The sequence below is a fragment of the Dermacentor variabilis genome, chromosome 3 (assembly GCF_050947875.1).
Source record: "Dermacentor variabilis isolate Ectoservices chromosome 3, ASM5094787v1, whole genome shotgun sequence".
In the NCBI taxonomy this organism is placed as follows: domain Eukaryota; kingdom Metazoa; phylum Arthropoda; class Arachnida; order Ixodida; family Ixodidae; genus Dermacentor; species Dermacentor variabilis.
In genome coordinates this window covers 201,980,390-201,992,908 of record NC_134570.1, presented here as the reverse complement: position 1 = coordinate 201,992,908, position 12,519 = coordinate 201,980,390, and the positions used below count along the sequence as shown (strand labels likewise).

Sequence of the window (12,519 nt, the reverse complement as noted above, 5' to 3'; positions counted from 1 at the left end):
CGCTTTGCGGCGTGCAGGCGGTTTCTTTGGCACCTTACAAGATCGCTTACCTACAGTTCATCTATGTCATTTGCAGGTACGAGAAATCCGAGTGCGAAAGTAAGCATACAAAACGCGTTGTGATATCAGTGTTGTATGTGTTATTCCGGTCAGATATAGTGCATAGGTCCGCCCGGTCTATCCTTAAACGAGAGATAAAGAGCACAAATGGTTACTACAAGGCCCATCTAAATAGGTCGCGAACCTTGGAACAAAAAGCGTGCGAAAACCTATCGCCAGAGATATCAGTTAGTGGTGCACGATTGGAGTGCGACGAGGTAAGGGGGGACAAACACTGAAACTAGACAACCTACGTGAAAAAGATGTTAGGATATTTTTAATCAGAATGCTGTCGTACGAGTAAATATCCCGGTTCAAATATTTTTGCTGTAATAAAACAACAAAGGTTATTTTTTTTATATTGCACAATTGATTATTTCGTTCTTGGTGACCCGCATCAACCAGTGATTCTGGCGCAAGACTTGGCCAGACGGCAAATCAGCTATTATGTCGCGCGGAATGGCGTTGCTCATTTGAACGCGGCGGTTTCATCCAAGTTTCTTTATTGCGTGCTTGTCAAAAAAGTGTAGCGTGCGCTTCACTTCAAGCTTTGCCTGACCTAGCGCACAGCGGTCGTTGGCGAAAGGTGTCAGTGCAGCTTTTTGTTATTGTGCAAGTTCACTTGTGCATCCGATGCGTTATGTCTCGCCGTGACGATAAATGCGGAACGCTCTGCGAAGAAACGTCGCGCTATGTTCGTTTACTCTCCGTAACAAAGGCTCTGAGTGTCGAACCAGCAGAAAATTTGTAAGTCGAATATTTTCTAATTGATAATGTGGGGAAACGTTGTTTTACCCGATACCTGCTGGATATGATATGATATGAATTGCGAATGGTTCTTTGAAAGGCTTTCGCATATGTTACTATACATTACGACGGTGTGCTGGCCATATTACTTTTCATCCATTGAAACATAAGTGTTCATTGGTCAAGTATATTGGTCGCATTATTATAGACCACCGTGGCGCTCTTTGGCCATATCTAGCCCCTGCGCCAATAACAACCACACATTTATTAATTCTAGACGAATAAAAGGGAAGTTGCTTTTGAAACCTCATTGGCACTGTCAATTATTTCGGTCCTATTCACTAACCTTTCTAAGGAACCTACTGGAGCAATTGCCGCCAATAATAACCTAGTTATGATCACAAGAAGATATACGCCACTCCTATAGTTCGATGGCATGCTGGCGCCTCGGCTGAGATGAATCCCAAGCTCGCATCAGCCTCAAACGAAAAATAACTGCTGGCGTAGCGGTCGAAATGCCAGACGCTAAAGAAATGCAAAGGGTCGCGCCAAACAGCATAAGATGTTGACGTCACTTCCATTTCCGGTTGTGACATCACTTTAAGTTTTGCGATGGTAAGTGCAAAATAATGTGATAATCTGTATTTCAGTTTTTAGTAGAATGTTATTCTTGTTCTGCCATATTTCTTGCATTTTGTTCAGTATTAATAAAGATCTCACGTATTTCATATACTTTTGTCCGGGTATATAAGCAAGTTCTTATCTTTTTTTGTATCGCTGTCAATAAAACAATTTCAGCATTCTATTCTGTTCCTTAGGTACTTTGCCTGTCATTGTTATTGCCATTGCCAGTGAATTTTTCCTTTGTTTAGTTTTCATGACTGTCATACACGTCGTCCTGTTTTGTGCAATATCTCAGTGAGTATATCAGAAACTCTCAGTGCGCATGTCAGAAGCTCTTCTACACTTTGGTCTTTAGGCCATTATATAAAATTCTTTTTTTATATATGTGTGCACATGAAACGGCCTGCGAGTTTTCCCGAGTTTCATTACTTATCTTTCTTTTGTTATGCTATTTCGCTGTCTGTGAACTTTTGTGTTAATTAGTAGTCATGTACAGGCCATGCATTTTTCACTTTTGTTAATTTTCTGACCGTGTCCCATACCAAGTTATATGAACATCTTTGTTTTCTGAAACGGTAATCAATAAAACGAGGCCAACGATCTGTTCTGTTCGAAGTGAAATTTGTATATGCTCTGCGTATACTGGCATATTAAATGAATGGACAAGACTGCGTGCGTGCATGCAGATAAATAAACCACGGCGTACCACGCGCCAGTACAGAATGCCAATGTCTGGCGTAGCACGCGCGATAAAAAAAATAGATTAACAGGGATAGGCGGGCTAGTTGGTGGTCGATACTGGAATGCATCATGTAACCGCACAAACACAAGGGACAAAGAAGGAACACACAAGACAATCTTGTGTGTTCCTTCTTTGTCCCTTGTTTTTGTGCGGTTACATGGTGCATTCCGAAAAAAAAAAAAAGACGCGTCGCGTCACGCAAAAAGAAAGCAAAAGGAAAGGTGCGCGGGGCATAGGGAAGGATGAAAAGGTAGCGGAGCGGGTCGTCTTAATAAACACAAAAAGTAAAAAGAAAGCGCTGGGGTGAGGAGGCACCGCGCGGCTGCTGTTCCTGTGGCCACGACACCGTAAACAATCGCGTGAGCAGCCATTCTGCCTAAGTATCTCCCTCATGCTAGGGCCGTGACTGAAGGACACCTTGGCGCTAGCGTCGGGAGAGCGTCTGCTTAAAAACAGCCTATGGCAGTCATGCGGAGATTAACCTCAGCCCCCCGCCCCCCCTATACATAGATAATGGTTGCAACGTGCCGCCATTTTCTTGACGTTTGGGATTCTACGAAAGCTTCGCTACCAGTTTACAAAGACCTTGGTTACTATTTGTGGAACTGGTTAGCATTTGGTCTGTCATTGCAAAAATGCTCGGGAACCCTTATCTACAGGCAGTGAGGCGCTTGAAACGGAGCCGAAGGCGATTGGATCAACAGAGGCATTTATTTTAATCAACATCCTCTTCCGAGGCACGCTTCTTGCACCGGTCACGCCTTTTGCCGTCCTGGCCACGACCTCGACGCCGCTTGTTGAAGTGGTTCCTCTTGTCTAGTTTGGCCGCCGCCACTTTCTTCCAGTACTCGACTTCCTCGTCTCCTTCGAGGGCGTCCGCTGTGACGTTGTAACCATCGATGTTCAGGCCTTCGCCCTGAGCGTCTAGCTTGGCCAAGACGGCTTGCGCTGAGCCTTCCTCGACGAAACGCAGCACCGCTTCGGATTGGCCCCTCGGATAATCTACGAAAGCAACTTTAGCGAACGGCTCTATGGCTTGTCTCAGGCTTTCCCACGTGGTCTCCGCGCCGAGTCCTTTGATGCGCAGCAGGCAACCGAGCACGATGTCCGGTGCCTCAGGGCAGCCGCCTTCAGCTTCCACCTCGGCGGCCTCGTTCTTGGCCTTCTTGTCCTGCCTTGCTTGGCGCCCTTGCTTGATGAACCGCGGCAGCTCCTGGTCGTCGAACTTGACGCTCTCCTGTGCCAGGAACGCATTGGCTTCATCTTTCGTCGAGAAGGTGGCAAACACGGAGCCCCTGAACGCACGCGTCTTGCGGTAGCGCCTCATGAAGACGCTGACGCAGTGACCAAACTGGCCGAAAAATTCCAGCAGCTCGTCGATGGTGGCGGTGGGCGGAAAGCCCCTGACGAATACACTCCGCTCGTCGAACTCCTTTTTGAGTTCCTCGCTGCTTTCGGGCACCGGCTTGGCGGGACTGCGACGAACTTTGGTTCCGTCGTCGTTGATCTCCAAGAGCTGGCTGGTAGATTTCCTAAGTGCCTGAACCACGACGTTTTCCTCATAGGCGAGGCGCTTGAGCCTGTTGAATGCCAGCAGGACTTTAATCGCCACCCAGCCGTCGTCCATCTTGATCTTGCCCTGCAGGAACTTATCGCGAGACAAGTTGAAATCGCCAAAATAGTACTCCACCTGCTTGATGATTTTCGCCTCGATCGCCGACACGCTGGTAGACACGATTTCTCTATCCGTCATTGCTAAACTTCGTGAACACACCATTAAATTACGACAGACACGCTCACACTCGTCGAACAAAGCGCAGTACGCTAAATGCACGCGAACTGTGAAGGTTAAAGCAGACAAATCGAGAACGCCTACCGATGGGCTAAATGTGCTGTCGGGAGGCGTTTTCGACAAAATAAAGACGAGGCTAGCTGGAGCTTATCGGTTCTTCTCTCCTTCATTTGGTTTTCCTTCCTGTCCATTCAGCGGTCAGCTGCACCCGATTCTTTTCCGCATCTGTTTGTTTTTTGCAAGTCTATTTATTTGAAGTTTTTCCTTTAGAGGTGATAACGCACTTTTCTTTCCAGTACTGAAAGGCGGTTGCATCTCGATTACTGACGCATGCGCAAACATTGTCGGCATCGCAAGGGTGTCTTTCTTGAGACGAATTAGTTGTTTGCGCGATAAATTAGGATAAACAACTACCACCCCACTCATCATAAAGATACATGCAGCGCATTGCATTTTCACGCCGTACCGTCACACCAGGCGAGAGGTTTAAATCAAGGGGCAAAAATTATGCCCTGGTTCGCAAACTTCTATTGCTGTTCGCTAAAAATGCAATTCTTGCTTGGCGACCCTTCACATATATAGGTCACAGGGGCATGTTCGAGACATTTTCACTATGAAACGCATCGCTCAACGCAAATATATGGGATTTCATTAGGCCCACCCCGAGCAGCACAGCGATAGAGTGGGAACAGATAGACGATGACTCGACCGACCACGACGACATGACGAGTGCTGTGTAACAAGTATGATCACGTGACGGCGATAGAATAACGACAATACGACGACAACGCTAGTGTCACAACAACGGTACTGCGGCGTGTTGGCACTGCAGCCTCATTTTTGCGCGTATGCGTGCAACGCCTAGCAGCCCGGACCACCTCACCTTGCGCTGTACACCGCGCGTGCTGTCGCTGTTTTCAATACAAGCAGCCGCTCACAGAAGGCAGCGATAATTCAGCACCCGAACAGGAGAACTGTGTTATAATATTGGCGAATCACACCGTAGTTGTGGCTGCTGCTTCAAGTAAGGTCAAAGGAGGGCGAGAGGCACCAATAATGTGTTCTCCTCATGGATGTATGGATGTTATGCGCGTCTCCTTAGGAACGGGGTGGTGGGTTGCGCCACCAAGCTCTTGCTATTATAATGCCTAATGTCCTACGTAGGTTAAAAAGAAAAAGACCAAAAAGAAATCCCACAACAAAACTTTCATTTTCATTTCATGTTATTTCAGCATTCTTTTTTTGCAGCCGGAAAAGAACGCTAGGGCAAGAACAAAAAGCTGCAAAACAGCAGCTTGACTAGGTCCTTGCCCCTTTTCTTGGCAACAGGCACAGATTCATATAAACCTTCTGAGTACATATAATATGCATATACACACACTCATTTACCACTTTACCTCCCCCTCCCCTCTCTCCCTAGTGTAGGGTAGCCAACCGGATCTTTTTCTCTGGTTAACCTCCTTGCCTTTCCCCTTTCCTCTCTCTCTCTCTCTCTCTACACACACTCATACCAGAAAACTTCCTGTGAGTTTGTCAATGAGTGAGAGAAAAAAAAAGAAAAAAAGAAGGCGCGCACATATTCACGAATAGAAAAAAATACAAGTACATTTATAGCATTTTCTTAAAACATTGGTCAACATTCAGCTTTCAGAAACTTGCCATTGTAACTCATACAGCCACTAATAAGGGTATAATTTAGTACAGCAATATGCTTTCGTACAAAGGATACTCAAGAAATATAGCAAAATACCGTTAAATAAATTATGTTAATCAAATTGCTCAACTGTTTGTGTCACTGGTTCCACGCAAATGCACCGTATTCTGAAAGTTGTGCTGTCAACGTTCGCTTAGAAATACCATTTAGGGTTATATCAACACTCTGTAAGACGTTTAGCAATTTCGGTACGCGATATCCTAATTTAGCAAATGCATAATTTGTCCTTGAACATGGCAGTAGCCAAGCATACTATTGCCTCATATTGTACGGTACATGTGTGCTGAAAGTTAATTTGCATATATCCAAGAAAAATGTGTTGTTGTATAGAAGACTGTTTTTGCACTTTAAAACAAGGTTTGTTTCGTACCAGTGTTGTACGGGAATCAAATTATGGGAGCGAAATATTGCAGCTGTATTAGCAACGTAAGAGGCATTCACTATATTGCTAACGGCTTTTTTCTGCAGGACTAGTAGTCTGTGAAGAGACGTTTGGGAAGTGGTTCCCCATACGGGATTGCCATAATTTATGTGAGAAGCAAGAAGGCTGTTGTAGATGAAAAGTTTAATTTTAGGGGGTAAAACATGCCTGAATTTGCATAGTATGCCATAAACCCTGGCCAAGGACGTTGAAACTCGGGCGAGGTGATCATCCCGCAATAAATGCTTATTAAAAACTACTCCAGTCTTTACTGTTTTTACAAGCTCTACCCTCTGCGCTCCAAGCTTTAACATTATGTTTCTATCAATTTTTTTCTGTGGTGGAGCAAACAGAATAGCTTTTGTTTTCGTACTATTTATTTCCAACGAGTTAGTTTTACTCCATTTAAGTAAACTACTCAGGCTGTCATTTGCCAGGTTTGAAAGGTAAACCAGACTAGTTGACTGGAAAAACAAACTGCTGTCGTCGGCATAAATTATGAAGTGTTTTTTTTGCTTATATGAACGATGTCATTTATGCGGATGTTGAACAAAGTTCGCCCAAGAGCACTTCCTTGCGGAACTGCTTGCAACATTTTTTGAAGAGTTTATTGATGGTACTTAATTTAGACGCACTGCTTTCTATGTCTTAAATATGACTGTGTAAGTGCTAAGTAAGTGCCGTGAAACCCACAATGTCGTAATTTATAAAATGAAATTAAATGCTTAATACGGTCAAACGCTTTAGAATAGTAATTAAAAACACCGATTGTTATCTTTTTACCTTCAGAACCGTTAAGAATGAATTCTTTTTGTGACATTAGAGCAACCTTTTCGAAAATCAAACTGTTGCTTGGATATCATAGAATGTTTCTCGCAAAATGATGTAACTCTTTTACAGATAATTTTTTCTAACCCTTTTGAAATTACAGGTAATACTGAAACTGGTCTGTAATTTGAAAATTCGTTTTTGTTCCCAGATTTAAACAGGATAGTAACTGTGGCATGTTTATTTATTTAATTTTCATTCATACATTCTGCAGCCCTTTTATGGGGCTATTGCAGGAGTGGGTTAGACAAAAAGAAGTCCTACAAAATAACAAGTAAACAATAACATATTAAAACTTCACAAGAAATAAAGCAGATGACACAAATGAAACTCAAAATAACAGCAACACTGAGAGTCAGTACAAAAACGAGAATGAGTCAATACACTGTAACAACAAGAAAATACATAAAATCAGGTGTGGTTAACTTTTAACAGGAAATTGTTTAATGGTAGTGACCTCATTGTACCCGGAATTAAGTTACAGAATTCAATAGTACGTGGGGAAAAGCTGTATTTAAATTTATTAGATCGAGCAAAGTAAGGCTTAATATTAAGGCTATGGTGACTCCTACTTGACCGAGGAATGTCTGAAGGAATATATATGGGATGTGAGACACGATAAGAAAAATTGACGATGCCATGCAGAAACTTCAATGACTCAATGTGACGGCGTATGGATAAAGGGGTTAGTCTCAAAGAACATAAGGCACGAGAGGGTGAAAATAGTGATCATAGCGACGATATATGAACCTAATAGATTTTCGTTGTATGCTCTCAATGGAGTTAATGTCGCACTGCTTATGAGGGTTCCAGACAGGGGTAACATAATCAAGGATTGGGCGAATTAATGTTTTATACATTAGTAATTTAGTTTCCTTTGGAGAATTGTTGAAATTGCGCCTCAAATACCCGGGCTTCCGGAGTGTTTTAGTGCAAATGAAATTAATGTGTTTTGACCAGGACATGTCAGTGGTAAATATGACGCCAAGATACTTGTATTCGGAGACCCTGTGCAAGGATAAGTCGTTGAAAGTGTAATTGGTCAATGAAGGAGAGGAACTATTAGAAAATGAAATTATCACACTTTTAGTAAAATTTATTTTCATTTGCCCAAGTGTTGCAACAGGTACTGAAGCTGACAAATGAGGAATTTAGTTCAAGATGATCATCTGGTGTGTTAATAACGCGATACAAAACACAGTCGTCCGCATAAAGGCGTATGTGTGAAGTGACGTTTCGAGGTAAGTCATTAATGTATAGTAGAAATAGTAAAGGACCAAGAACCGACCCTTGGCGTACAACAGATGACACGTCAACAGAAGAAGAATTAGTTGAATTATAACATACGAATTGTGACCGATGAGAAAGGAAACTGGCGATCCAACTAACCAAGTGAGAATTTTTCAAGATCATGTTAAGCTTCATTAAGAGATTAGAATGCAGTAATGTATCGAAAGCTTGGGAAAAATCTATAAATATAGTGTCGACCTGGCTGCCGATATCAAGGGCGCAGAGGATGTCGTGTGAGAATTGAACTAGTTCTGTTAAGGTGCTGAAACCTTTCCTAAAACCATGCTGAAACTTAGAAAGCTTGTTATGAGATTCCAGAAATTCCACTATATGTTTGTGAATTATGTGCTCCAGCATCTTACATGAATATGATGTTAATGAAATAGGTCTATAATTAGATAACAGCTGCTTATTACCAGATTTGAATAATGGATGTACTTTGGCCAGCTTCCATGAAGATGGAACAATGCCGGCATTGAGGGACTTTTGAAAGATGATGGTTAGGTAGCGAGCAGACCACAATGAATAACAAACGAGAAAAGAATTGGGTATACCATCAGGACCGGTTGATTTTTTAGTGTGTAACTGTAGTATTAGGTTCAGTACCCCATGCTAATTAATCATGATATCAGTAATCGGAGTTGTCACTTTAGGAGGGTCAAAGGATGAAACTTCGTGAGTACCTGATGAAAACACAGATTTAAGGTAGGCATTAAAAGCATCAGCTATTATTAACGGATCATTAGTTGTTTCATCATTGACGATTATAGATGCCGATGTAGACTGTTGGCAAGACAGAGCGCCAAAATTTGTGAGGATTAGTTTTTAGATTTTCTAAGTGGACATTTAAAAAACAATCTTTTGTCGATTTCGCAATTACTCGCAGTTCTTCCTTTGCCCTACGAAACTTGATAGCACTATCAGGGTCTGATACGCGCCTGAGGCGTCCAACGCGGCGTGATAGGTGAAGGATATCACGAGTCATCCAGGGTACTTTGAGGTTCTTTTTCTTTGTTTTTAGCGGAACAAAACGTTGCACGCAGTCACTGACAATAGTTTGAAATTTGCTGACTAGTTCGTTGATGTCACCCATGTGACTAATCGTGTGAAATGCATCGAAAGAAGAAGCAAGAAAATCGGTGATAGCGATATCGTCCGCGCGAGCTAAACCAGGAAATGTGGTGAAAGTCGACCGCGGCGCGAAAACGCAGGACAGTTAATAGTAATTACCACAGCCTTGTGGTCCGAAATTCCATCAACAATATCACGTTCAAAACCACACTGATAAATAGTTGAACCGAGAAAGACCAAGTCAAGCAGCGAGTCACCTCTTGTTGCTTCGTTAACAATTTGCTTTAGATCGAAGAACAAGGAAATGTTCAGCAATTCTTGAGAGATGGATGTATCCCGACCAGAAAACGTAAATGATGGCCAATGGATACCTGGAGCGTTGAAATCGCCCATCAATATAAGATTAGACAGTTTGAATGTTTGTATGTTCGAATAATCATTAAGGATGCGCAATACATCTACAGATGAACCTGACGGTCGATAAACAATGCCAATTACAATGGACTGTTCATCAGGAAAAATTTTGCACCAGAAAGGTTCAATTTCTGCTGGTGTATTGATAACAGAGAACTTAATGTCAGATCGAACGATAAGAGCGACCCCTCCGCCCTTGCTATCCTGTCGATCCGCTCGTATCGCCACACAGCCTGGGGGAGTGAATTCAGAATCATGGACGCCATTGTGAAGCTACGTTTCCGCAAGCCCACAATACGTGGGGAGTGCGCACACACAAGAGACAAGAAGTCAGGAAATTTGTTTATAATGCTTCTAGCGTTAATGTTCATAATCGACAGCTTTTCATGTCTGTGCTTAGGAGGCTTAGGACGGAAAGACTCCAGTAGATAAAGCAATAATAAATATATGAGTAAGGACAGGTGACAGAAGGTCGAGCACAAATTTAATGGGTGTTATTTGCTGCCCATCAATATCACGCACTTTGCTGCTTTTCAGGGACATGAAAGCTAAGAAAACCTCTTCCGGAGACGGCTCAAAAAAGGCTCAATGTTTATTGGGAAGTACACTCAATAACTCCATTGTTGTTTCGTTGTAAGTGCTTGAGGCTAGAGAAGTAAAGTAGTCATTAAAGCTGTTTGCTAGCTCTTCCCCCTTTAACGGCTTGCCACCCACAGTACCTACCAACTCATCTTCAGGGTCTGGTCTTAAAAGCTTGTTAAGTTCACGCCAGACTGTTTCGCTTCGACCGTTTGCTTGATTGAACCGATGTTCAAAGTATGCACGTTTTGTGTTTTTCAAAAGTTTAGCTACACCATTGCGGCATTTCTTGAATGCTGTGAGATCATTAATGGCCTTTGTTTTCAATAATTTAGCATATAATGAATTTTTCTCACGAAACATTTTGAGACACTCATTCGTAACCCATGCCTTGCGTATTTTAGTGGACCTTCTTACTTGTTTAAACGGAAAACAGCAAGTATATGCTTCATTCAGTATGCTTATAAACGTTTTGTAAGCGTTGTTTGCATCAGTTACTTCAAGCACGGAGCTCCAGTTTATATTTTCAATTCTCGTGCGAAATTCCCCTAATGTTTTGCCGTTGATTTTTTGTACGAGAAATGTATCAGCGTGATGGGTATCTTTAAAACAGTGATTAAAACAGCAGAACATATAAATTGGTAAGTGGTCACCTAAACTAGTGACAACCGCAGCTGAATCTGTACAATGTTCCGAAAAATTTGTAATAAATACATCTATTAAACTATCAGAGAGATGGCCAATGCGTGTAGGTTTAGTATCAACATTAGTACAGTGATATGACTCGAGAACGATTCGCAATTCAGAAGATTTCGGTGTGTGGCGTAAGAAATTGATATTTCAGTCTCCCCCCATAGTAAGACGCAGTTCGTTCACTGACAAAAAGCTGAATAATTTTTCCAAAAAAGAAAAAAAGTCGATGTTTCCATCTGGTGGTGGTATACAACGACAAACACGCACTTTCCACACTGCAGTGTTAGAACTTCATAATATTCGGCAGCTATGGAAAAGTCGTCGAGCAAGCTGCACGAAAAGCTCTCTGGCACAAGTTGCAACAGCACACAAGCTGCAACACAAGCTGACAACAGACCTTGTCGACGCGGTGGCAGCCACCGCGTCGACAAGGGCTGTTGACAAAGAAGGTGTTGTAACGAGGCAGGTGCATTACGTCGTTTTCAGACGCATACCATGTCTAGGTAATCATGATAACTTGAAAAATTGGCAAGAAAATTCATTGAAAATTGTAGTCAGCTGGTCATGCTTAGCACGCGCAGATTGCGCATTGCAGTGCAGAAGGGTAATACAATCCCTGTATTTAGGGGTAACAACGTCGCTGGGTCTGACCATAAAAAAGAGAAGAATGGACCTAATGCACTTTCCTAGCTGTCTTCAGTTACCTATGTCTTGCAGATCCGCTTCACACGCAACCCGCACGACACGCGACTCCTCTGTCTTGCGCGCGAAAAGCTTGCCTCCCTTAGACCATGCTAGACGCCAGTTTGCTTCCTTTTACTTAGCGATGGTCATTCCAAGCAGTTCCTTTAGCTGAGGACAAAGGTGCTCGTTGACGTACACTGGTCTCTCTACGGTAAATGAAATGTTTCTTGTAGTTAGCCTTTGACCACCTATTGCGAACATCGCTTTTGTACGTCTCCACTTTCTTTCGTTTCTCTACTTTTTATCCACCAATCTTCCGATCACCTCGTACTAATATATATTGCGGACATATTTATTTGCTTCAGGGAGGCCAGCGGTGCCAAAATCGACCGCTGGACAGCTGTCTTCACATTCTAATAGAACATGCTCCATCGTTTCTCTAACTTCTTTGCTGACCACAAACACATGCTTCTTCTTCCTTCTTATATCTTGCTTTATACGTGCGTGTTCTAAGGCATCCTGATCTCGTTTCAAAAAAGTAATGAGGTTCCCTTTGAATTAACATAAATTGTTTCGTTGATGACTGCGTTTTTTCTTCTCACGTAGTTACTCATTGGCCGGTTTCTTTTCCATTGCCGCTACCCGTCAGCTAATTTCAGCCTATCTGTCTTTCCACATGACGTTCATTGTTGCTGTGTTGCCCACCCTACAGGCCCCAAACCTGCTGGTAAGCTGTCTAGTTCTCTTCCTCCACTGTGAATCAATTTTTTTTCCTGTGCAGATACCTAAATTCTCTCCCAGCCCATTAATTTTTTTTCACA

At 42.7% G+C, this 12,519-nt stretch overlaps 1 protein-coding gene across 1 annotated transcript; it reads right to left on the bottom strand.

The window, feature by feature from the left end:
- Window positions 1-2,899: 2,899 nt before the first annotated feature.
- On the bottom strand, window positions 2,900-4,115 carry LOC142574395 (la protein homolog). Its single transcript, XM_075683489.1, has one exon. The coding sequence runs from the start codon at window positions 3,987-3,989 to the stop codon at window positions 2,928-2,930; it is 1,062 nt and encodes a 353-aa protein (XP_075539604.1). The 5' UTR covers window positions 3,990-4,115; the 3' UTR covers window positions 2,900-2,927.
- Between the last annotated feature and the right edge of the window lie 8,404 nt (window positions 4,116-12,519).

Bases quoted from the DNA above. Each gene is read 5' to 3' on its own strand.
- LOC142574395 (XM_075683489.1), bottom strand. From the start codon at position 3,989: ATGGTGTGTTCACGAAGTTTAGCAATGACGGATAGAGAAATCGTGTCT.